General features: G+C 56.3%; 8 protein-coding genes across 8 annotated transcripts; 3 read left to right on the top strand and 5 right to left on the bottom strand.

Moving 5' to 3' along the window:
- Positions 1 to 174: 174 nt before the first annotated feature.
- POSPLADRAFT_1173168 (hypothetical protein) lies at positions 175 to 3,255 on the bottom strand (the record flags this gene model as incomplete). Its single annotated transcript, XM_024488220.1, has 7 exons — positions 175 to 1,166; positions 1,218 to 1,322; positions 1,372 to 1,563; positions 1,616 to 2,232; positions 2,274 to 2,393; positions 2,426 to 2,588; positions 2,641 to 3,255. The coding sequence occupies 7 exons, from the start codon at positions 3,253 to 3,255 to the stop codon at positions 342 to 344; spliced, it is 2,637 nt and encodes an 878-aa protein (XP_024335696.1). The 3' UTR covers positions 175 to 341.
- Positions 3,256 to 5,772: 2,517 nt separating this feature from the next.
- Positions 5,773 to 7,057, top strand: POSPLADRAFT_1049079 (hypothetical protein; the record flags this gene model as incomplete). Its single annotated transcript, XM_024479654.1, has 4 exons — positions 5,773 to 5,926; positions 5,953 to 6,171; positions 6,366 to 6,547; positions 6,698 to 7,057. 4 exons carry the CDS (start codon positions 5,773 to 5,775, stop codon positions 7,055 to 7,057), a joined length of 915 nt encoding a protein of 304 aa, XP_024335695.1.
- A 763-nt stretch (positions 7,058 to 7,820) lies between these two features.
- Positions 7,821 to 10,749, bottom strand: POSPLADRAFT_1067374 (hypothetical protein; the record flags this gene model as incomplete). Its single annotated transcript, XM_024482179.1, has 13 exons — positions 10,632 to 10,749; positions 9,672 to 9,804; positions 9,569 to 9,593; positions 9,436 to 9,511; positions 9,255 to 9,373; positions 8,894 to 9,184; positions 8,577 to 8,745; positions 8,429 to 8,433; positions 8,226 to 8,358; positions 8,098 to 8,156; positions 7,997 to 8,039; positions 7,892 to 7,935; positions 7,821 to 7,833 (listed from the first exon to the last, which is right to left on the bottom strand). Exons 1-13 carry the CDS (start codon positions 10,743 to 10,745, stop codon positions 7,821 to 7,823), a joined length of 1,224 nt encoding a protein of 407 aa, XP_024335694.1. The 5' UTR covers positions 10,746 to 10,749.
- A 198-nt stretch (positions 10,750 to 10,947) lies between these two features.
- Positions 10,948 to 11,951, top strand: POSPLADRAFT_1184606 (hypothetical protein; the record flags this gene model as incomplete). The annotated part of the gene is made up of 5 exons (XM_024489090.1): positions 10,948 to 11,047; positions 11,099 to 11,476; positions 11,532 to 11,571; positions 11,627 to 11,762; positions 11,817 to 11,951. The coding sequence occupies 5 exons, from the start codon at positions 10,948 to 10,950 to the stop codon at positions 11,865 to 11,867; spliced, it is 705 nt and encodes a 234-aa protein (XP_024335693.1). The 3' UTR covers positions 11,868 to 11,951.
- Positions 11,952 to 12,172: 221 nt separating this feature from the next.
- Positions 12,173 to 13,864, bottom strand: POSPLADRAFT_1049076 (hypothetical protein; the record flags this gene model as incomplete). Its single annotated transcript, XM_024479653.1, has 11 exons — positions 12,173 to 12,220; positions 12,277 to 12,354; positions 12,408 to 12,482; positions 12,538 to 12,706; positions 12,764 to 12,900; positions 12,988 to 13,169; positions 13,238 to 13,335; positions 13,390 to 13,484; positions 13,545 to 13,655; positions 13,729 to 13,794; positions 13,844 to 13,864. The coding sequence occupies 11 exons, from the start codon at positions 13,862 to 13,864 to the stop codon at positions 12,173 to 12,175; spliced, it is 1,080 nt and encodes a 359-aa protein (XP_024335692.1).
- A 170-nt stretch (positions 13,865 to 14,034) lies between these two features.
- POSPLADRAFT_1173158 (glycosyltransferase family 20 protein) lies at positions 14,035 to 16,404 on the bottom strand. The gene is made up of 6 exons (XM_024488219.1): positions 15,683 to 16,404; positions 15,428 to 15,635; positions 15,206 to 15,373; positions 14,927 to 15,154; positions 14,667 to 14,864; positions 14,035 to 14,602 (listed from the first exon to the last, which is right to left on the bottom strand). The coding sequence occupies exons 1-6, from the start codon at positions 16,363 to 16,365 to the stop codon at positions 14,387 to 14,389; spliced, it is 1,701 nt and encodes a 566-aa protein (XP_024335691.1). The 5' UTR covers positions 16,366 to 16,404; the 3' UTR covers positions 14,035 to 14,386.
- Positions 16,405 to 17,957: 1,553 nt separating this feature from the next.
- POSPLADRAFT_1173156 (hypothetical protein) lies at positions 17,958 to 21,091 on the top strand (the record flags this gene model as incomplete). Its single annotated transcript, XM_024488218.1, has 6 exons — positions 17,958 to 18,572; positions 18,625 to 18,939; positions 18,991 to 19,608; positions 19,661 to 19,852; positions 19,902 to 20,006; positions 20,058 to 21,091. 6 exons carry the CDS (start codon positions 17,958 to 17,960, stop codon positions 20,922 to 20,924), a joined length of 2,712 nt encoding a protein of 903 aa, XP_024335690.1. The 3' UTR covers positions 20,925 to 21,091.
- A 457-nt stretch (positions 21,092 to 21,548) lies between these two features.
- POSPLADRAFT_1059987 (hypothetical protein) lies at positions 21,549 to 23,394 on the bottom strand (the record flags this gene model as incomplete). The annotated part of the gene is made up of 3 exons (XM_024481217.1): positions 21,549 to 21,842; positions 21,898 to 22,144; positions 22,202 to 23,394. 3 exons carry the CDS (start codon positions 23,392 to 23,394, stop codon positions 21,549 to 21,551), a joined length of 1,734 nt encoding a protein of 577 aa, XP_024335689.1.
- Between the last annotated feature and the right edge of the window lie 785 nt (positions 23,395 to 24,179).

Below are 24,179 nucleotides of genomic sequence, written 5' to 3'. Positions count from 1 at the left end.
GATGCTGCACGGCTAGCATCACTGGAACGCCCGAAGCTGTCACGTAATTCCGAGTGTCTTATGCAGCCTAACTTGATGTTCTGTGATTTGAGCAGCGCTGATCTCACTCTGAGGATGACAACAAAGCTATCCTCCCAACGCCTATGCCACACAGAAGCAGCGGTGTACACATTTGAGTCACCAAGTAACCAACACACGAGGATAAATTTAAGCCATGCGTACATCCCATGGATTATACACTTCAATGACCCGAGATGTGCCCGCATACCTTGCCAGCGGACCAGATCTCCCAGTGTGAACCTATGGCTGTTGGCTGAAGCTTCCTACCGGTATCCATGTGTCTAGCCGCGCCCAGCCGAGATGTACTGCTCGTACAGCTGCGGGAGCTGCTCCCGGAGTGCTTCAATCCGGCGCTGCTCGCTCGCGTGCACCTCGCCCAGAGCGGCCTTGAGCTCCGCCTCCTCCTCCTCCAACTCCGTCAGAACACATCGGTCATCTTCCAGCGTTCCCTCGAACAGCTCCTCCGCCCTGCGCGTCTCGTCCGCCAGGATCAAAGTCTGCTCCTTGAGAACAGCCACTTCATCCTTGACGCTGCAGTGGGTGTCCTCGAGCGCGACAATGTCCTCCTGAACACCGCTTGCTCGCGTCTCGAGCTCGGCGCCCTGGGCCTTGAGCTCCGCTGTTCGCTGTTCGAGGCCCACCTGCTCCGTGGTGAGGTCAGCGACCAGCTGCTCGTTCGTAGCGTCAGAAACGGCCAGCTTCGCCTCGAGTTGGCTGATCTTGTCCTTGCGTGTCTCCTCGGCGAAGTGTGCCTTTGTGCGCTGGAGTTCGAGGCTGCTCTCCTCAGCGTCGAGTCGCTCCGTCAACTCATTGCAGGATCGCGTCACTCTGGAAACCTCCAGAGCCAGTTCACGCAGGGAGTATTCCTTGGCTTCAACCTCCTGCTTGACGACTTGTAAGGCTGCTTCAATGGTTTCCTTCTCTGCTTGGTTCTGCAGCTGGGTCTGCTCGAGCCCCGAGCAGTGCGCCTTGAACGTGCCGATTTCCTCCTCGATGGACTCCAGGGTACCCCGGCCGACCTTCAATTCGGACGTCTTCGCACCGACCTCGACCTCAAGCTGCTTGACAACCCCAGACCGTTCCATGACCTCCGCGTCGTACTCATGCTGTGGGCACATATTAATAGTGAGATCATCGGAAACACTGATATCACTGACCTTGATCTGAGCGTGCTCAGCCTGCGCCTGCTCAACGGCAACGCCCTTCCTCTCCATAGCACATCCCTTTGCTGCTACCTCCTCACGCACTAGCTTGACCTCGTCCTGAATGCAGTCAGGCCAATGCGACAAGACCCAATGCGTGTCCACGCACCTCGACCAGCTGCCTCTCGCACTGCAGGTGCTGGAGCATGTCCTGATCCTCTCGCGCAACCTGTCCAATGCGCTCCTTGAACGACATTGCCAGCTGATCCTTGACCTCGCACTCTGCACGAACGCACTCGACCTCGCTCTCCAGACCATGAGCTGCAACGCCCGCATCCCGTCGCACCTCGTCCATCAGCGCCTGCAACAGAGCACCATCAGACAGGAGCTACGTAGTCAGCAACAAAGCATACCTCGACTGCAGCCTTCTCCCGCTGGAACCGCTCTTCCGCATCCCTGCCAGTGCCGTCCAGCATCGATATGCATGCCTCGAGGTCCTGCAGGCGCACAGTCGTGACCTCGATCTCTCGACAAGAGACTGTCTGACATTCCTCCGCATCCGCTGTCGCCTGGAGAGCATGCTCAAGCTGCCCAGAGACTTCCTCGGCCTCGGCAGCAAGCTCCTCCAGACGGAAGTTGCCACGCTCCACATCACCTTCGACAGTCCTCAGCAGTTCCTCGAGCACCATTGCCTGTGTGTCGGCCATGATTGCTGCGATGTCTGCTTGCGCTCCCGACGTTTCGTCGTTGACGTCGGCGTTAGTCTTGTTCGCCGTCTTGTCGAGCGCGCTCTTGCACATCACAGCATCGAGCTTGTCCACGACGGTCAGACCCGAGCCCGAGGCCTCTGAGCTGACGACGCCAGTCGATGTGCCGGAAGTGTAGGTCCATCCGACGCGCAACGTAGGAGTACGAGGACGAGAAGTGAAGAACCCGTCGTCGTCGCTGTCGCTGTCACTGGAGCCGTCCTCAGAGTCTGAAGACCACAGGTCCAGGTCGCTGTCCCAGTCAGACTCATCATCCGACTGTCCTACGTGAGTAACTACGTCAACTAGCGTCGAGGACACTCACCAGTACTGTCGAGGATGGCTTCGAGGGGAGAACACCGCGACGAGGCGTACACCTCTCGCGAATCACGATGTCGCACCACCACAGCCCGCAGTATATCACCGTCGTCGACACCGCGCTGTACTGTGTGACCCAGAACACTGACGTCGACGTACACGGCATGTACCCCGCGACGCCCAACTTGACCAATCCGTACGCCTCCACAAGCGTGATCACGCGTACGATGGCCGTCCGAGCGGTGCGCGACGTGTCCTTGCTGTAGCCTGCGACTCGGTACAGCTGGCCCCAGAGCCACTCCTGCGCCGGACGAACCAATTCCTACCCAGATGGAATCAATACACCGTGAGGGGTCAGATGCGTATGCACCCACCGATGGAGACCATGCCAAATGCATCCAAGGATCGAGAGTGCCAGACGCCAACCAGTGACATCCAGCAGACCGGCTCCATGAGTAGTACTGCAGCATGGCATTGACCCAGAACACCGAAGTAGGTCCGCATATCCATAGCACGAGCCGTCCGAGACCGCGTTGCTGTGTAGATTGATGTCTTGACGCGTTGACCAGTCCAATGGCAGACACGCCGCCGACACTGACGACGGCAGCCCACAACACCAGACAGCCCAACCATGACTTGAGTGCACCGCTACCACGCGTCCCAGACACGGAGACATGCACACCCAGCCAGACCAGAGACACAAGCACCGACGAGTCCCGAAGGACAGACAGCACACAGATGATCCCGAGAGCTGACAATGAAGTCGTCCCAGACAGAAGACCCATGTGCTGAACCAGAGAGAATGCGCGGCGAAGACCCAGCCGCGCGAGGACCACAGATGCGATAGCGGAGAGGATGAAGAAGGTGACCACTCCAGCGAGCATCCATGGCCCAGGGAGCGACAGGCGGATGCCCGTCGCCCACTTGGACTCGTCAAGCCCAAGATTTACCGAAACCCCAGACCGCATGGCAGAATTCATGTCTGCCATAAGGAAAATGCGACGGGGCGGGTGCGGCCTTGTATACTCTCTGAAGCTGACATGTCCAGCTGGGTTGACATGTCAGCCTCATCGAACGCTCCAGCTCCAGACGCTTCCACACACACTCGTTCAAACAGAGTCAGCTTGGCTCTAAGACGTGCGCACCTATTCCAAGAAACAATCCGGATATAGTCCCGTCCAGATATAATTTGTCTCTATAACTCTTTCTGTGGACTTTGCAGTACTAGACAAAATACTTTTGGATGCCTCGGCACTTTCCGCGGCACAGTATCAAGGGCGTCCATAATGGCTTGTATCACGGAGCAAATACGCGCAAGGTGAAACCAAGTGAGCGGCAGCCACGACTGCTCTAGTATGTACAAGTGTGCGTGCACAAGTTGCTAGGAGTAGTTACCTAAATAGGTTGAGTAGATCGATGAAATGATGCGGTATCAAACCAGTGAAGGAACTGTCTTCTCAAGAGACGACGCCTGAAAGCCGTCCGGCCGAATCAGGCCGGGCCCAAGCCGAGCCGGCAAGGCGGCAGGCTGCACGGCCCACCAAGAGTCTGATAGTCGCCACCGTTGCACGCGTTGACGCACCGACATACGTAAATTAAGTGCTATGCTCTATGGACCAGTCAAGCCATGGCCCAACACTGATTGTCATAAACTTGCGGGGAGCATCTAGGGGACATGACACATGGCCTCTGTGCTTGAACGTTGGCAGGACTGAGTACTGAGTGCCGAGGATAGAGGTTCTATCGGTTGATCCGTGGTGGACATTGAGCGCTGAGCGCTGAGCGTTGAATGTTGAAATTTGCGGCCTGCGGAGATAGGGCCCGTGGGGCTTGCTATTTGTCTGCAGGGTTGTTGTGAAGGGTCATAGAGGCATCATGCCCCTTAACCTTCATTACAGGCTTGCATCACGTCTGCCCCTGACCCGAGCTGTAGCCTGTGTGACGACGGGAGACAGCGGCGTTGCGCTCGCCCCGGCACCGTTGGCTTTGTTTCATGTCCACGGAGCGCTCACCGCTGAATCCGGAATACGGTTGTCTTGCATCGGCTTCTGCTGTAAGGGCGATGCGATCGCCCGAACTAAGAGAGTATCGGATGGGAAGAGAAAAAACACGTCACATAGAACCCGATCGCCGAGCGAGAAAGAGAAAGAGAAAGAGAAAGAGAAAGAGGAACGTGCCTGTCCAAAATCTCAGAATGCAGTTCCCGAGGACCAGAGCGCGTGCTCGGCAAACTTGCCAACAAGGCGGCGGTATCGGCCGCCCCCTCGGCAGTGTGTGCTTTTCGCGGCTCATTCTCATTTGACGCGGAAAGAATGTGGCTGGTGGCGGCGTGTCCTGCACGACAGGAAATACATAATACGACCATCTTACTTGCTCGGACGGGCACGAGGCTGTTCTGCCGTTGCAAGGATGAGTGTCCGGGAAGACCCCAAAAGTGAAGGGTAATTCGACCGACCAGGAGTCGCAGGAGTCGGAGAGTTTGCAAGGCGTGGGCGCTGCAGCAGCCTATGGCTCGCGATGCACCGGGGGTCCAGAGTACGCGACGCAAAACGCTATTCTGAGGAGCCCAGCCTCTGAAAACATCAGTTTCCTCTCGACGATGCGGTCGAAGGAAGCCTCCCAGCTCTGGCAGGGCTTGACGTAACGACATCTCCATCATCTGCTCGCTCCACCTGGCGACAGGAGGGACCCGGAGAGGCTGCACGGAGGCCCGCCACGAAGAGGCGGAGTCCCCCTCAGCCACAGCCTGCTTCCAACTGACATCCGCCATGCATAAATGGGCGCGTATTGCAAATACGTGTGAGAAACGGGAGTTGCAGACCCCCGCGCGTCAGCAAGCAAGGATGCCGCGAATGCAGTGATTGACGTACGAACCTAACGTGCACACTTGACGATAGCGTAGGCGGGTGGGGACGTGGATCTCCGGGAGCCGTTGTTGCCTGCACATGCGGCCGTGTATGGCGCCGAGAGAGCAGACACGCTGGCGGTCAACGGTTAATAGAAGGGCGTGGAGCTCAGGCTCAGGCCTTCAGCACTACCCCGCGTAGTTTGAGCACCATCTGAGTTGCAGTCTAGAGGCGTCGACGCTCACGGCGTGAAGCCCTCGATGAATCGTGAGACGGGAAGACGTCTCAGGAGTTCATTTGACGGCCCTCGGAGAAGTCAGCGCACTGAGTATGCTCGTCTCCCTGGTGCTGGCGACGATGGACGCGCTCAGAAGTCAACCCGAGTCATTGTGGTTTAAATTTGTCATGGCCTTGAACACCGCGGTCAGCATCTGACTTCTGCTGCCCTAGATTTCATATCGACATCGACGAGAGCGCTACAACGAGGGAAAGCTGCAGCCCAACGTCACCGACCCGGACGGGCCAGAGTCGCCCAGAGCTGAGGGTCCCATCAACGCAAGCATGCCGTCAGCGCACCGGCTCCGCACGGATTCGCCCTCTCACCTCTCGACGTGCCCAGCTGAGTGGACACGCGCTAAGTACCATTAGTATGAAATATGTATGCATGCTGGCTGGGCTGGCTGGGCGGTCTGCAAAAAGCGCCGATCGGCCGAACGCCACGGCGTCGTCATACATACCCAGATCGTTTCCCGCGAACCATCGGACGCTCAGCTGGTGTACACAACGGCGGATGTATCGACGTCTCTACACACGGGCGCGCGCGGCGCACAACACGAACAGGCGGGCGCGGGCGCAAGCGCGGCAGACATCTGACGCGCAGAGGTGCGGCGCTGGTAATCGATAAACTAGAAGGATGTGCTAAGATACGCATGGACGGGACGGGGACGGGGACGGGGACGACGATGAACAAAAGGGGATGGGGGATAGTGTGGCTCGGAACGCTCTATCGTGGTGGATGGATGAGCATGCAGACATTCGATGCAAGGAAGAGAATGAGAGGTGCAAGAGTCTATCTGTGACAACGGGCAACGGGCGCGCCTTGGGTGTGCCGGTGGTGGGGGAGCGGCGGGACCCTCGTGCGGCGTTCGGCGTTTTGCGCACGCTGCGTGCGGGTGCGGGGAGGGCGGGGGCCGTGTCACCGCTTGGGCGCGAGCGTCGAGAGCGCGAGCCCCTGTGCGAGCTCGGGCTTCCAGGAGAGGCGCCGGACGGCCTCGGCGTAGTCGACCCACTCGCGCCGGCGCTCCTTGCTCTCGAGCCACTCGGCGTCGAGGTCGGCGACGTCGAGCTCGTAGAAGTGGTAGGTCGACGACGCGGAGGGGATGGTGGTGACGAATCGGGTAATCTTGCCGCGTACGCCCGCTGGAAGAAAATGCGCGTAAGGCATGGGTGACGGCGAGATTAGGAAGGGGGAGGGGGGAGGGGAGGAGAACGGATGAGACCTTCTTCCAAGGCTTCCCGCGATGCTGCTGCTTCCAGCATTCCATCTGATGGCTCCCAACCTCCTTTTGGCACTGGTGCGTTGAAGGGCGTGGCGCGGAGAAGACGGTCAGGAGAAGGGACAGAGGCAGAAATGCGGGGTCACTCACAAACCCAGTTATTTGGCCTCTTGCGACTGGTGATGACCAGCACCTTGTTGGCGGACCTGGCAATGGGGATGGCGCAGCAGACGACGCGGGGCGTGGAGCGGCCTTTATTGCTCATTGTAAAGCAGGCGGACGGGGCGCAGAGCGTGGCGACGTGGAGCTGGCGAGCTGGCGAGACGAGAGAGCTCAGAGATGGCGCGTACTGGAGCGTGGATGTTGTTTGCACGAGGAAGTGTAAGCCGCGTGCCGGTTTCAGGGACGCCGACGTGTGGGCCCGGCTGGCAACTAGGGGTTGGACGTAAGGTACTAGACGGATGAGCTGGCCCAATTATGCGCGGCGGTTAGGCTGTGCGAGAAGCATGGTGGTGGTCAGGAATATGAAGGAAGAAAAGAAACGGCAACGGCCAGAAAAATGCTGCTCACAGGTGAGGGATCCGGAGTTGCAACAGTGGGCACAGCAGAGGCACACGACCCGGAGGGGAATTAAAGGGGGTAGCTTATGAAGAGTAGAGAGCGTCTGGCGATGGGCTGAGCGTGGTGAGAAGGGCGCGGGCTTGCGCAGGTGGCGGCGCGCGCTGGGCCCAATCCCTTCACGCACGTTCCTCGGCCGCCCTCAGCCGCGCCAGCGACAAATCACCAATTCGCCATCTGTTATCGCCCTTCCGAGTCCCCTCCACCACACATCATATCATACTTAATCACGTCCAGTCCACTGTGCGCCCACCCCGTGCAGACATACTTGGCCCGAAACAGAGTTGCCCAGCTCGCCAGATAAGCACCCTCTTAACTCAGTTCACATACAGTTCCCGAAGATCCAGGGTCCTGCTTCTCAAATCTAGATATGCCCGCAAAGGCCATCCCGGACATGACGGAGATCTCATAAATACCGTCTCCCCCAGTTGCTACCCGACAGTCACATCCTTGCATCCTTTCATTAAGTTATAGGCCTGGTATACTCTACGGCTCGCCCCCGGCATGAGCACAGATCTCTTCCCTGCCGTCTCGGAAGATCGATGGTCCCCCCTCGCACGATGCATCGCATCTTACGCAACCTTGGCTGACAACCTACTCGTTCCATCTGCAGAACCACCCGTTAGTTGATGCCCTGCCCTAAAATCATCAGAAAAAATACGCACGCAACAAAAAACATGCAGAGCACTCCAAAGGCCATGGCTGCGAACTGCGCTCGCCCTGTCAGTCAACGGAGCACGCATGAAAACGGCATAGAATGAGTGACTCGCCTCGCGGAGCGCCTGCTTGCCGCTCTTGCTCTCCTCTAGTAGCCTGTCAAGCAGCCGCCAGTTGAGTCCAGGCCACAGATGTCAGAAACGTCCACACATACGTGGGCAGCACCGCGACAGCGCCGATGTACATGAATCCACCCGCTACAAAGGGTATGACCTGCGCATAGCGCGGCACGTTGCAGACTATGAGCCATCGCCGCCACCACCATACAATACAGCCACTTACGAGATCCGCTAGCTGAACCGTTGTCCCGAGCAGGCCAGCGGCAGTCTGGCGCACCGCAGCAGCGAGATCCATCGCCTCTTCATCCAAACCAGACATTGCGGACAGATTCCGGATGCCGATACCCATAAATGTACTGTGTAACGCATGGTCCGTCAGCCGTCCATTCAGTCGTTGGTGGCACGTTTCAAGTTCCATGTACTCACCCAACCTGCGAGCGCCAATATGTAAAGACAGAAACGGGGGCGCATGAGCGGCGTATGCAGCAGGAGATGGGGCACATTCGTCGGTAAACGAAGACGGGAAGAAAACGTGAGATGAAGCAAAGAAGGCACCTCGAGAAGGCAGACGCACAAACGCGCCTATGGCAGTCAGGAACTGCGACTGCATGGCCTGCTTCTTCGTGAATCCGCTTCGGACGAGGATCGAGTAGTCAGCGATCTCGTGCGGGATCTCATGCGCGAAGCAGGCGAGCGTCGTCGTCGCGCCAATGAGAGGCGACGAATAGAACGACGCCGCCATCCTGTAAACGGGAAGCGAACCCCTGGTGTCAGAATCGCGGCCCCGTGCACCACAAGAGAGAGAAGCGAGCGCACGCAAGGCCGTCCGTGCTGTGGGACGCATGTGGGTCAGAAGTGGCGTCACACCATACTATAGAAAGACGCGTTCACATGTTGTGCACGAAGTCGCCAAAGAGGTTCAGGTACGCCGAGAGCTTGGACGGCTGCTTGCCCTGCGCTTCTGCCTCACGCTCCGTGGGCTCCGCATCTGCTTTGCCCGCGCCGCGGTTCCGGACATCGCCAGACGCGGGGGCTACGGATGCACCAGACGCGTGTGCGGTGGCGGACTTCTCGCCGTGCGAATGGCTATGCGAGTGCCCAGCGTCTTCGTCCCCGCCGCCCAGCACGCGCAGGGTCTTTTCCATGACGAAGAACGAGGCGAAGCCAACGAAGATTCCGAGCCTGTGTGTGCGTCCGATAAGCCGTCTGCATGCGTGCGAGATGTATGCATGCATGCAACTGAGCGCCTTACCCAATCAATATATTGCGCTTTTCCTCCACCATCACGAAATGCACGCCTCCTTCTTGGTGCTCGCCCATGAAAGAGTGTGGGACGAGGTGCAGAAAGACGTCAGACAGCAGACCGCCGGTCTACGTCCGAGTTACGGGCGTCAGAAATTCTAAATCGATTCAGACGCGGTGTAAAACCTCACCGCAAAGGCGGTCATGGTATTCAACGTATTAGGATTTATCTGCGCAGGGATGAAGGCAAGGATAAAATTGGGAACGCTACGGAACAAGGGTCAGCCGGTCACCATGTGTTGCAATAGAAAACGCGGCACTGACGAGCTGATGTAGAAGGTCCCAAGGACTATGCAGCGGTTGCAATGTCAGCCAGTCGGGTGAGCGTCCGCGACACGTTCGTCTGAAGCTCCGGGACGCGACGTACCGGAGTTCCAGCCTGGGCCAAAGGGGAAAAGCCATGCGAAGACTTGTCGCATAATGGGCGACTGGGCTTCCTCCAGCTCGTTCTTGAGGGCGCTGAGCTGCTGCACTGGAGCACATTCTCGGATTTCCGTGTCCTGTTGCGCAGTAGAAGCGATTAGCACGGGAATTCGGAGGCGCGGGGATATTCCTTGACGGCACACGTGCGCCCGCGTAGTAAACCAGCTGCTGTCCCGCGCCTACGGCACGGTGCATAGGGTTTACGTGACCCAGATCAACCGCTAGGTTCGCCAGAATGCATGCCGTGTGCACTCTTGGCCCCGCGGTCGCCGTCACCTCCCACTCGTCCTTTAGCACAGCTGCTCGTGCCATGAATGACTACGTATTCGATCGGCTGCCACATGCGCTGTTCAAGGACTTGCCCAGACGTAGTGCTCGGGGCGACTAGGCTTCAGCGAGAGCAAGAGCAATAAATTGCCTGCAAAGAGTCAGGAGTGTCTCCAGAATGAATTCCACAGAGTTCTGGTTCGTCCCCGACAGTCAACATGGCCCGAAATAGCGTGGCTGATCAACCACACCGTGCCTGGGAAGACAGTGGACAGTCCAATACATTTGGACAAACGCAGGGATCTCTCTAGACCCTCTAGGTCGTACGAAGTGTCGCCGGCCACCTGCAAGAGACCGCTGAAACGCAGTGGATGCTCATAGGCGCTATTTACCGGCAGACATGTAGTTAGAGATGGGATAGCGCGGCGCTCGCCAATGAGGGGCGAACGCTGCGTCAGGCACCACGGCAGACGGCCTGCAGCAGACATCCCCTGTTGCGCGTCACGGTGAAATTACATCGCCAAGTAGAGCCCATATGGGAGACCTTCCAGACGACATCACTTGCTGCGAGCTGAAAGCGACCGCTGACTTCACGCAAAGATGTCCAACTCGCTTGTCAAGTAGATGGAGAACTCACCAGAACCCGGAGAGGTGCCTTGCCTGTGTCTGCTGCGACAGAAATGCTTGCCACCAAGCTTGCTGCAACTGCGAGCAGCAGCAGCGTCCGCCTACACCGGAAAGTGAATGCCATGGTCGAATGTCGGTCGAGTGTACTTTAGATCCCGCGCCTCGATCGTTGGCGTGTCCTCTCTGCATTACGGTGCACGTGCCCGCCAGCGCGCCTTCCCGCGACGCGTCTCAGACGCGTCGAGCGCTTGTGACTTGAACGGACAAAGTGGCGGCACCTCTGATATTTGCATCGAAGATACGAGACGTACAAGTCTGATTAAGCCATGTACCCAAGCTTACAAGAGGCGGCTGCTGTGACTGCTGCCGAAAAACTCATGATCTCAACTATGGCCAGGTACGATCCGTCGCACGACGCGTTTCACGGTCAGTTCTGCGCCTTGCTTCTGTGCGGGTACTGACAAACCGTAAACACAGTGCAACGTGTACGGAGAACAGCGCTGCATCTTGCACGCGCTGTAACCGCAAGCGAGGGAACAAGCAAGCCAGACCTCCTTACCGTCGAGCTCGCTGCACTCCTGCACGATGTCTTGGACAAGAAATATGTTACTGCAGCCGAGGCAGCAGACCCTTACGCGTTCTTCCGCCCGTTTTTCGAGTCTGTTACTTCCGAGGCTGGGCTTGATCTAATCAAAGACGGTCGCGCGCGATTGATTGCGAGAATCATCGACAATGTCTCTTGGAGCACGGAGAAGCGTCTGCGTGAAGCCGGACAGCTCAAGGTATGGCATCAAGAATGCGTGGAACTGCACTGTGTGCAGGATGCAGACCGCTTGGACGCTATCGGCGCATTTGGTACGTCCTCGCCCCAATGCTCCTCGTAAGGACGTTTAACGACGTGCTATCATAGGTGTTTTACGCTGTGCTGCATACAGTGCTGTGACGAACCAGTCAGTAGAACTCAAGGTGTTATAAAATGCATTGCTAATAATTCTCTACTTGCAGCCCCTTACACACGCCTGACAATGATCCAAAACAGTCTATGTCTGCCGTCCAGCACTTCCATGATAAGCTCTTGCGCATCCGAGATCGACTAAAGACCATCCCAGGCAAGCAGCTTGCAGAAAAGCGACACAAGCTTGTAAGTTTAGCAAACAATCTCGGATCATAACTTCTGACCTGACCCATGTCGTAGATGGTTGACTTTCTGCAGTCCGTCGAAGAAGAGTATGATCTCAATCCGTAGTGCACGTTTACTTGTCCTTCAGAGTTGCATATGCCAGTGTGGCGCCTCGCCTTATTGAGAACTTCGACATTTTTCTACTCGTTGAAGTGGTTACTGTAGTATCGGAAACGTTTGCACCCGCATCCCTACAGCACGGCTGTGGGACGGCGTGAGATCGCTGCGATCTACGTGTGTGCAATGCAGTCCAAAAGGCGGGCCTAACGGGCTTGCAAGGTTAAAGTCTCGTGTCTCGCTCTGCCTCCCGATGATGCATGACCAATAGTTAACGATACAGTATAATGCAAATCAAACATGAAGTCCGTATATCAAATATCGTCACCAAATCCATCCATGTCAATACCATAGAAGAAATGCTGGAAATTGCGCACGGTCTTAGCTCAAACGATACAGAGACCACGATGAAACGAACCTTGTACAGGGCCATGACTTTCACGACCCACGCTTCGAGGTGGAAGATCTTTTTGTTGCCTATTCGCATGCGGACCTCCTAATCGAGAACACCATGAGCAATCTACTGAACGCGATAACCGTCACACCTACATAGACCGCTGCCCAGTGCATGATGTCGGCCTTTAATGCCTCGTCGACCTGCTCGACCACACGGTCTGCAATCGTCTGGCCGGACACATGCTCAGCGATTGCGTATAGAACTGACGGAGCGCCGATGTACCTTCAGAATCACTGTTGGCGGTATACAGTGGCTGAGCAGCTCATACAACTTTGCTCGCACATCCATCACGCGTTGTGGTGACTGTTCCTGGAGGATCATGTCCGCGACTTTCTGGCAGTACGTCTCCCAGTCCGGCTTCGCGATCGCAATCGGCTTGTCCAGGTCCGTCCTGCCACAAACAGATTGGCTATCCGCCATAAGGATTTGACGCGATAGTCTGACTTACGACTGCATCTTCAACGCTTCGAGTACGAGGACGGCTTTGCGAAGATTCCCGTTCGCGTCTTCCACGATGTTGTTGGCAGTTTGATCTGGGACATCAAATCCCTCTGCTTTCGCGACGTGCCGCAGGACAGTTATCATCTATGTAGTTCGTTAACCTCGCTCACAGAACCGGCGCGGAGGATAGTGCACAGCGCGCAGAACAGCGGAACAGGGCATCCGACGAACCTCCTCCGTAGTGGGTGCAGCAACGCGCACGAGCAAACATCGACTCTTGATAGGGGCAATGAGTCGAGAGGTCGAGTTCGCGCACAGGATGATGCGCAGGTTGGTCATGTATTTCTCCATTGTGCGTCGCAGAGCGGCTTGCGCATCACGAGACAATGAGTCCGCCTCGTTGATGACGACCACTACGGCATACCGTCAGCTTCCGCGCGCGACAGACGACACGAGTTTCGCGCGGTGAGAGAAAACGCACCCTTGAACCGCTGCTTGGCACTAAGGTCGACCTGCTGCGTCTGGGCGATCTCCTTCAGCAGTTCCTGGATGACCACCCGGTCGTAGTTTCCCACTTCACTGTGCATCAGATAGCATGCCAACGTTCAGGCCGGACCGTACGCAGGGACGCACCTGGGTGTGATCTCAATGTGGAAGTTGCTCTGCACGACGTTCACGTCCAGCTTCCGCCTTGACGGTGTCATGAACACCCTCTGGTCGATTTTGAGCTGCCCGTGTGCTCTTCTGTCAGAGCCCGTATCTATTTACAGAGGCAACGCTGGGCACACCTTCTCCGCGCCCTTCCCGTAGAGCTCCCTCAGTGTGCATGCAATCCGCGTCTTCTTCCCTGCGCCTGACGGCCCGTAAAAGAGCATGTGAGGAAAGTCCCCCAAGGCAGCCTAGTAGTGGAGCACAGATATATTATATTCAAGTTTCCGTATAACGCGAAATAGAAGCGAATTGAACACGAACTAGGGCGCGTAGGCGTGCCGAGAGGCTCTCATGGTAGTGGAGGTCATCGAGCGTTCTTGGTCGATGCTGCTCTCTATAAGGGCGTGACAACGAGCGGTTGGCATACGAGGCGCACCTTGTCAACCCAGAGAGACATGACGAGGAAGGTGAACCTGAACAAGAGCCGAGGTTCTCGAGGGCGAGGACGAAACAGTCTAGTCGCGCGGTGGCGCCCAGCGACGAGAAATGAGACGCGTCGCGTCACACATGTGACTTCACGCGTTTGACGCAATGCTCATCGCGGCGATGCTTCGACCTCCAGCTGACTGGGTTGCACAGGCGTAATATATTGTAAATTCTACGAAAAACCTGTACAACTATGTCGTACAGAGTATACAACGCGAAACGTAGAGTATGCGAACTAAGTGCAAGACAGCGGATTGGAGGTGGATACATCGTGTACAGTGGAGTGGGGAGACAAGGTGGCGACCATGACGTGATGCAAATATGTATTTCTGTGTGCATGTGTGATAAGACGATGAATGATACCTAACTGTTAGCTGCAAAAGACCTGGCTGGTACAAGACTCAACCCTCTCCTCTGCATCCTGTAATGTCCACCTCATGATCTTCTTAAACCTCTATGACCGAATAACGATAGCATGGCCCATCAAACAAAGTTACGCGGGGCTCGTAACCGCTGGGGCATTCATGGGTGGGGCCATCGTTACGGTCCCTCCCGCCACGATACTTCCCTTCAGGTCCTCCCGGTTTAGCGTCAGTTCGGCCTGCCCGCCCTTCTGCATATCAGCGGGTTCCACTTCGGGCAACCGCAGCTTCGTCATCTCGCGGACGAAAGATGTACCCCAGAACGCGGCCGAGTACTTGTTCACATACTAGGTAACAAAGCACAAGTCAGTTCCTCTGAAACGAGCCCGGACGAGCCATAATATAACGTACCTTGAACAGTTTCCGATGGTTCTCTGCCCGCGTCTCAGCATCCATGGTGACAGCTTCGTAGATCGCGTCCGCGACCGCCTGCGAGTCCCATGGGTTGACGACAAGACTGCCGTTCAGACTCTGCGCCGCGCCTGCAAACTCAGAGAGGATCATGACACCCTGGCGCTCCTGCTGGCATGCAATGTATTCATAAGACACCTACAGCGGCAAGTCAGTGTTATTTGAGGATGGAATATGCCGCAGAATGAAGGAAGGCGCACCAAGTTCATACCATCTCTCGTAGAGCTCACGAGGCAGACGTCGCTGACAGCGTAAAGCGCGCATAGTTCGTCAAAAGGCAGACTCTTGTGCATGAAGTGTATCGGCACAAAGTCGACGGTGCCAAAGCGGCCGTTAATCCGGCCAACGAGCTCGTTCACCGTCGCACGCAGGTTCTGGTATTCCTCAACATCTTGACGTGAAGGGACAGCCAGTTGCGCAAGCACAACCTAATGACAACATCAGTCGTGGTACATCTGCAATGAAATATGGTCGCGTACCTTGCCAATCCATTCTGGATGTTGACTGAGGAAAAGCTCGAGAGCGTGCAGCTTCTGTGGAACACCCTTGATGTAATCAAGTCGGTCTACACCAACAATGACCTTCACGTTGCCGAATCGTTGCTGGAGCTGCTCAATTCGTTTTTGCACACTTTCCTTCTTCAGGTTCTGTTAAAGCGAGCGTCACAATACGCAGCAATGCAGAATCAAAGCGGGGCGTACGTCAATGAACGAACTTGGGTCGATACCAATAGGGAACGTGCCAACGTGCGCGAGGCGGCCTTCGAACTCGACACCATTAGGCATTGTTGGGAGCGCGAGAATCCGCGTGCATGAGGACAGAAAGTGCCGAGCGTAGTCGTACGTGTGAAACCCAATTAAGTCCGAGTAGAGAATCCCCAGCAGAATCTCACGCCGTACGGGCAAAATCCTGTCAGGGATGAGCAACGCTCCTCTGCTCGCTGCACATCGGCGTACCTGTAGATCTCGCTCGACGGGAACGGTGTGTGCAAGAAAAAGCCAATCTTTATGTCGGCAATGGGAGCTGGTGGAATCTCGTCGGTCTCGATGCCATCGAGGATCCGTTCCAGCTCGGTGCTGGTTGTTTCGCCGACCTTCTGGGGCGCGTCGACAAGAGACCGGAGGAGTAGGGGAAGAAGCATGAGGTGGTAGTCCTGCACCCATACCATCGAGCCCGGCGTGAGCTGCGTCATGATCACCTGGGCAAATTGCATGTTCGCCTGGCGGTACGCAAGCCAGTTCTCCTCCTCGAAATTCATCTCACCGGGATGGTAGTGGAACAGCGGCCAGAGGATCGAGTTACTGAATCCGTTATAGTGTCTGTCGGCGACATCATCGTCGAGGTAGACAGCCTGGCAGGAGTATTCCTCCATGAGCCGGCGGTCGACGATGGGTCGGTCTTTCGGCGGGATGAAGAAGCCTGGCCAGCCGATCCAGGTGAAGGACATGGACTTTTTGCAGCCAGACAGGGCGGAAACAAGGCCGCCGGAGGACATCTTGAAGTGGTACTCGCCTGACGCGTCCTTCGTGATGGTGACGGGGAGACGGTTAGAGACGACGATGAGATGCTGCTGACCCGCGCCGCCGAGCTCTGGGAGCTGTGGGGAGAGGTCGGAGGGCGATGTGGGGAGAGAGGGCATGATGGGCGACGGCGACGGCGAGTGCCGCGGTGAGAGGAGTGCGGGGAAGAGAGAGATGCGGAGGAGAGGGAGGGATGAGAGGAGTTAAATGCAGTCTGGACACTCGAGTAAAACCACGGACTTATCGATGATGTCACATGTACGCTGCCCCGTGAAATGCTGGGATTTTGCACTGACGTCGTGACATGTCCCCATAGAATCACTTAACTTACTCCGATAAATTGATCCAGCCAATAGCGTCTCGAGATATGCCTGATTGCCTGGGTCTAGCTTCGGGGATTTGCATTGCCTGCATCCAGACGCTACTGCCTGTTTAGGAGATTCTCCTTCCCTTCTCAGGCAGTTGTCTCCGTATCCTTCCGCCATCAGCACACGAGCTCGCGTTCATTGGGCGCATGCTCACTCTCTGCTCGCTCTTCATCTCCAAACCATCTGCTCTCTTACCCTCTCCGATAAATACCCGCGGACAGATATCTCTGCACCGTTCATCATTCCCCACATCTTGGGCCTCACTTGCCTCCGTGGGCCCGACGGTCCGGCTTTGAGCCGTCTATAAGCCATCCGGGCCATGATTTCACTGTCGTCTTTGTGGTCACTGGATTCACCCAAATGCTGCCGAATACATAAAACGTCGGTCGAAGAAGGATCTCGCCCCGCACCTTTTGCGACGCATCAGCCATATTTTCGGGGCCCTATGCTTAGCTTGCCAATCCACGACGATCCTGCAAGGAATGTCTCGATAAATACGTCTGAGGCGTCTCAACTGCGCACGACTTCTTCCTCGAACGTGCACGTAATGACAGATTTATAGGTCAAAGAAGCCGTGTGTTGTAAAGTGAGCAACCCCATTGTGCCAGTTCTCGCACTCGAAACCAGCGTATCAAAACACAGTATCCTCCAAAGGAGGATCCCTTATGCGCACGTTTGCAGCAGTCTCACATCATTGGCACATGCGCTGCGTATCTACGCAGATCGTTACGTCCGTTACGTCCTTGCGCCATGTGAGTGACGATCGTCAGCCTCTTTCGAACGAAGCACGATTAGCGCATTTCGCACTTCACGGACGGACACGGAATGACATCAGGACTTCGTCTGTTTGCTCGTACTTTTCAGGCTTTCCGGTCCGCTGCCAGGCTCCAAGTAAAGATAAGCTTAATGTCTAAAGATAAGCTTAACGTCAAAGGCCATTGGTGGCCTCACATTAGAAAGTGGCGACGGCAAGTTGTACAACCATCCATGGCTGACAGTAGCTATGGTGTTATGTTCAGGTGAAAGTCATACTCCAACGCACGTCGATTCGGCGATAGCACCTCTATTCCGATCCTTGTAATAGTTGTATACCTGGAGTCGTTGACGATCAAAACGTTCTATGCACGGCGGCTACACTCTCAACTTCGACACAGAAAACGTACCTACATGTCAACTTACTGTTGCAAAATCGACCTCAGCGCAACCCTCTCCAGTCACGATCTCAACGACGCTGTGGAAGCGTCTGGAGCTGGAACGTCCGATGAGGCTGACATGTCAACCTGGCTGGACATGTCAGCCTCAAAGAGTATACAAGGGCGCCCCCGCCCCGTCGCATTTTCCTTATGGTAGACATGAATTCTGCCATGCGGTCTTGGTTTTCGGTAAATCTTGGGCTTGACGAGTCCAAGTGGGCGACGGACATCCGCCTGTCGCTCCCTGGGCCATGGATGCTCGCTGGAGTGGTCGTCTTCCTCATCCTCTCCGCTATCGCATCCGTGGTCCTCGCGCGGCTGGGTCTTCGCCGCGCATTCTCTCTGGTTCAGCACATGGGTCTTCTGTCTGGGACGACTTCATTGTCAGCTCTCGGGATCATCTGTGTGCTGTCTGTCCTTCGGGACTCGTCGGTGCTTGTGTCTCTGGTCTGGCTGGGTGTGCATGTCTCCGTGTCTGGGACGCGTGGTAGCGGTGCACTCAAGTCATGGTTGGGCTGTCTGGTGTTGTGGGCTGCCGTCGTCAGTGTCGGCGGCGTGTCTGCCATTGGACTGGTCAACGCGTCAAGACATCAATCTACACAGCAACGCGGTCTCGGACGGCTCGTGCTCTGGATATGCGGACCTACTTCGGTGTTCTGGGTCAATGCCATGCTGCAGTACTACTCATGGAGCCGGTCTGCTGGATGTCACTGGTTGGCGTCTGGCACTCTCGATCCTTGGATGCATGTGACATGGTCTCCATCGGTGGGTGCATACGCATCTGACCCCTCACGGTGTATTGATTCCATCTGGGTAGGAATTGGTTCGTCCGGCGCAGGAGTGGCTCTGGGGCCAGCTGTACCGAGTCGCAGGCTACAGCAAGGACACGTCGCGCACCGCTCGGACGGCCATCGTACGCGTGATCACGCTTGTGGAGGCGTACGGATTGGTCAAGTTGGGCGTCGCGGGGTACATGCCGTGTACGTCGACGTCAGTGTTCTGGGTCACACAGTACAGCGCGGTGTCGACGACGGTGATATACTGCGGGCTGTGGTGGTGCGACATCGTGATTCGCGAGAGGTGTGCGCCTCGGAGCGGTGTTCTCCCCTCGCCGCCATCCTCGACAGTACTGGTAAGTGTCCTCGACGATGCTGGTTGACGTGGGTATACTCACGTAGGACAGTCGGATGATGAGTCTGACTGGCACAGCGACCTGGACCTGTGGTCTTCAGACTCTGAGGACGGCTTCAGTGGCAGCGATAGCGACGACGACGACGATGAGTTCTTCACTTCTCGTCCTTGTACTCCCACGCTGCGCGCCGGATGGACCTACACTTCCGGCACGTCTACTGGCGTCGTCAGCGCAGAGGCCTCGGGCTCAGGTCTGAGCGTCGTGGACAAGCTCGATGCTGTGATGTGCAAGAGCGCGCTCGACACGACGGCGACAAGGACTGACGCCGACGTCAACGATGAGACGTCGAAAGCGCAATCAGACATCGCAGCGATGATGGCCGACACACAGGCAATGGTGCTCGAGGAACTGCTGAGGACTGTCGAAGGCGATGTGGAGCGTGGCAACTTCCGTCTGGAGGAGCTTGCTGCCGAGGCTGAGGAGGTCGTTGGGCAGCTTGAGCATGCTCGTCAGGCGACAGCAGACGCGAAGGAGATCCAGACGGTCTCTTGTCGAGAGATCGAGAACACGAATGGACGCGTGCAGGACCTCGAGGCAAGCATCTCGATGCTGGATGGCACTGGCAAGGATGCGGAAGAGCAGTTCCAGCGGGAGAAGGCTGCGATCGAGGTATAATTCATTGCTGACTTTGTAGCTCCTGTCTGATGGCGATCTGCTGCAGGCGCTGATGGACGAGGTGCAACGGGATGCGGGAGTTGCAGCTCGTGGTCTGGAGAGCGAGGTCGAGTGCGCTCGTGCAGAGTGCGATGCCAAGGATAAGCTGGCAATGTCGCTCGAGGAGCGCATTGGGCAGGTTGCGCGAGAGCATCAGGACATGCTCCAGCACCTGCAGTGCGAGAGGCAGCTGGTCGAGGTGCGTGGACACGCATTGGGTCTTGTCGCATTGGCCTGACTGGGTTCAGGACGAGGTCAAGCTAGTGCGTGAGGAGGTAGCAGCAAAGGGATGTGCTATGGAGAGGAAGGGCGTTGCCGTTGAGCAGGCGCAGGCTGAGCACGCTCAGATCAAGGTCAGTGATATCAGTGTTTCCGATGATCTCACTATTAATATGTGCCCACAGCATGAGTACGACGCGGAGGTCATGGAACGGTCTGGGGTTGTCAAGCAGCTTGAGGTCGAGGTCGGTGCGAAGACGTCCGAATTGAAGGTCGGCCGGGGTACCCTGGATTCCATCGAGGAGGAAATCGGCACGTTCAAGGCGCACTGCTCGGGGCTCGAGCAGACTCAGCTGCAGAACCAAGCAGAGAAGGAAACCATTGAAGCAGCCTTACAAGTCGTCAAGCAGGAGGTTGAAGCCAAGGAATACTCCCTGCGTGAACTGGCTCTGGAGGTTTCCAGAGTGACGCGATCCTGCAATGAGTTGACGGAGCGACTCGACGCTGAGGAGAGCAGCCTCGAACTCCAGCGCACAAAGGCACACTTCGCCGAGGAGACACGCAAGGACAAGATCAGCCAACTCGAGGCGAAGCTGGCCGTTTCTGACGCTACGAACGAGCAGCTGGTCGCTGACCTCACCACGGAGCAGGCCCTCCTCGAGAACGAGGACATCGAGCTCACTCAGGAGCAGGTGGGCCTCGAACAGCGAACAGCGGAGCTCAAGGCCCAGGGCGCCGAGCTCGAGACGCGAGCAAGCGGTGTTCAGGACGACATTGTCGCGCTCGAGGACACCCACTGCAGCGTCCAGGATGAAGTGGCTGTGCTCAAGGAGCAGACTTTGATCCTGGCAGATGAGACGCGCAGGGCGGAGGAGCTGTTCGAGGGAACGCTGGAAGATGACCGATGTGTTCTGACGGAGTTGGAGGAGGAGGAGGCGGAGCTCAAGGCCGCTCTGGGCGAGGTGGACGCGAGCGAGCAGCGCCGGATTGAAGCACTCCGGGAGCAGCTCCCGCAGCTGTACGAGCAGTACATCTCGGCTGGGCGCGGCTAGACACATGGATACCGGTAGGAAGTTTCAGCCAACAGCCATAGGTTCACACTGGGAGATCTGGTCCGCTGGCAAGGTATGCGGGCACATCTCGGGTCATTGAAGTGTATAATCCATGGGATGTACGCATGGCTTAAATTTATCCTCGTGTGTTGGTTACTTGGTGACTCAAATGTGTACACCGCTGCTTCTGTGTGGCATAGGCGTTGTGAGGATGGCCTTGTTGTCGTCCTTAGAGGGAGATCAGCGCTGCTCAAATCCACAGAACATCAAGTTAGGCTGCATAAGACACTCGGAATTACGTGACAGCTTCGGGCGTTCCAATGATGCTAGCCGTGCAGCATCAATACAATGCTGAAATAATGATGTGCCAACCCGTAGCATGGGCAGTGGCCTGCAAGCCAGCCGATGGAGTTCGCGCACAGACGTTGCCATCAACATTGACGCCGTGTCATTGCTTTCATACAGAAAACTATATTACAAATATGTTCCAGGATACCGGTGATGTTACAATTCCGCAATGAATCCTACTCACGTACAAATAAGCCCCCGCACGCGCGTGATTGTCGTGTTCTCCATCTTCCACCTTGAAGTCGATCCGTCCACGCCTTGAAAACGTATGGCCCATCAAGATTTGCCACCCACTCCGTCAGCACCGGAGGTAAAGCCCTGCTGTACACCTATTGCATGAACAGTGAATGCCAGAGATATACCAGCCGCAGCCGACACGTCTCCTCGGAAGGCCTCCTCCATGTTCTGCATCTTCTGTATCTTCTTCAACGACTCCCGCAACAGCCCGTCGAGTTGCGCACGGAATTCCGCCTGCGAAGGGAGCATCTGCAGCGGATGGCTCCCATTCTTGCACTTCGCCTTGTGCTGAGACCAATCGGCCGCCTGGCATGCAGACCCGCAATACAGGATCTGCGTCAGAAAGCGTCAGGTTACGCCAGGGAACATCGAATTCGCAACAGCTCACCCTCTTGCAGCCGGTGCACTTCTTCATCTTCGCCCCGTCAACGCCTTCCGCCGCCATACAGCCAGTCGCCTCGCATCGCTTGTATAGCGGTCCTCCATCGTTCGCAACCTTCGCGACCTTCTCGATCTCAATCCGAGGACGCGCATCGATCGATTTGGGTATCGTCTCGATGTACAGATCTACGCTGTCGTTCCAGGCCTTTGCGGCTTTCTCACATCCGACCTTCGGGAGAGTATTCTCATACGGCCTGAGGATGCCAGTGTCAGTCGCACGTACCTCACGCGCTGCAGGAAGATACACTTACATGACAATGTATGGAGACAGCTTCTTCATGACAGCGATGAAGGCAACATCTCCAAGCCCCTCGCGAGAAAGTGTGTCGATGATGTCTCCTACGTGAAGCAGCTCAGCAGCGACCCGCGCCTGAATGAAGGCCTCGTCGGGGCGTATGCGTCCCGCGTAATCCGTGAATGCGTTCAAGACGCGACGGAGCTCTTGGTCGATGTTGCGCGGGTCGAATGTCGGTCGACTAAGCCATACACCACTGGCCGCGAGTCTTTGCTCTTTGTCGGACCAGCTCTCTGAGAGCAGTGCAGAACGCTTGAGGCAACACTTGCCGTACTGCTTTCCAGAGCCGCACCGGCAAATAAAGCCCTTCGGATATGGTTGAGCACGAGCAGCGTGACACCGAGCCAAGGTCTTTCCAGAGAAACATGGACAGAGGCGCTCCGGACGCTTGGGATTTACATGAGCTGCCAGGAGCTCGGTCAGGTGCTCCTGCTCTTCGAAGTCGCTAAAGAGAGACATGAGGTTGGGAGAACCTTGGGGGGCAGAATCTGCGCCATGCTGGAGAAGCATGTCGACGAGTTCCCATTGTCTGGCCTCGCACGCAAGCTGGAGACAAGTCTCGTTCGCGGAGGATTTGATGTTTGGATCTGCATGTTGTTGTAGGAGCACATGAACTATCTGCGTTAAAGACCACACTCTATTGCGCGGTTGGCCTTTTTGGTTGGCCATGAGGTCCGGAGGGAGGGAAGGAAATCGAAATCGCCCAGGCAGAGTGTCCAAACCCTCCTGAGACCCCCAAAATGTCCACATCGCATCGAGTATCAGAACCAGCGTGAAAAGAAGAGGTGTGCGCCCTTTAGCGTCTTGGCGGTTGACCATTGTGCCCAGACGTATGCACTCGTATGCCATAGGGACATCGGTCAGTATTACTGCAACATGGAGAAAGCTGCTATGATCTCCTTTCCCCAGTACGCTGAAACTGTCCTGAGGATCCGGGGGATCCTGCGGGACCTCGAGGTCTGGAGGGATGACATCGCACGACGGATTCAGGCCGCCACACATGACCCAGTGGCGATACCTGCCGAAGAGCTCCGAGTAGATCCAGGATACATCCGATGCAGATTGGGGAATTAAGTTCAAGCCAATGTCGTCGAAGATCGACCTAGGAAGACATATGGGAGTAGCAGGAGGAGGCTTTGCGGATTCCATCCTAGTTCTGCAATAGCGTAGAAAATGGTGACAATATGAGCGCGATCGTAATCTCGAGATGTGTAGTAGGCTTACGGGGTGCAGATGAGGAGACCTTCTGCGCTCGATCCTGGGTTTCGGGGGGACTTGCACTAATGACTGCAGGTGGGATCTAGTCAGAATTCCCAGTTAGGAAGCCCACCCACGGACCACGGTGTCTATTACTCTGTGCTATACTGATGGTCCAAATATGCCAGCCCATCGGAAGTATCCTTATCTTTCGAGACGATATCTCCTCGAGGAAGCTCTACAGGCGTCAGTTTTTATGTGCTTGAATGTTGTAGAAGAAACAAGCTCGTCGTTCCGAACCAGCTACTGCTAGTGATGTACACGGCCCTGCCTTGCCTGAAAGTCGGGGCTAAGCGCTACGGCGTGGCCCCTTCAAGCGACTCAGGCCTTAGTACAGGGCTCGGCTTAGGCTCCCGCAGTACAGAGGTGAGCTCGCTGTTCAAATAACGTCAAGTAACGAGCAAGATGGTGGTGCTAGTGACTGACGTACCATGTCCTACGCTTCTGCGAGGTGAGCTTCTGCCCCAAGGGTTGTCAGACTCAGACGGCCATTCAGGGCGATCTGTTATCAATTAGAAATGCAAGGTATAGAATAGTACTCAAGATATACCAGTGAGTCCTCATCTTTAGGAATCCGAGAGCCTACTTATGATTGGAATCAATAACAAGTTTATTGGGCAGCTCAGTATTCTTTTGAGGTGTGTCCCTGCATCCTTCCTGGCGCCACCCCAAAGCCG

This window comes from Postia placenta (genome assembly GCF_002117355.1).
Source record: "Postia placenta MAD-698-R-SB12 unplaced genomic scaffold POSPLAscaffold_13, whole genome shotgun sequence".
In the NCBI taxonomy this organism is placed as follows: domain Eukaryota; kingdom Fungi; phylum Basidiomycota; class Agaricomycetes; order Polyporales; family Adustoporiaceae; genus Rhodonia; species Rhodonia placenta.
Note: the sequence above shows the minus strand (reverse complement) of the source record. Positions and strands in the feature narration are given on the sequence as shown.

Excerpts from the sequence above, each read along its gene's own strand:
- POSPLADRAFT_1173158 (XM_024488219.1), bottom strand. The coding sequence starts at position 16,365 with ATGCCCTCTCTCCCCACATCGCCCTCCGACCTCTCCCCACAGCTCCCA. Across the intron at positions 15,155-15,205 it reads ATCCAGAATGGATTGGCAAG|GTTGTGCTTGCGCAACTGGC; the intron begins GTACGCGACCAT and ends TGTTGTCATTAG. Across the intron at positions 14,865-14,926 it reads CGAGAGATGGTATGAACTTG|GTGTCTTATGAATACATTGC; the intron begins GTGCGCCTTCCT and ends TTGCCGCTGTAG.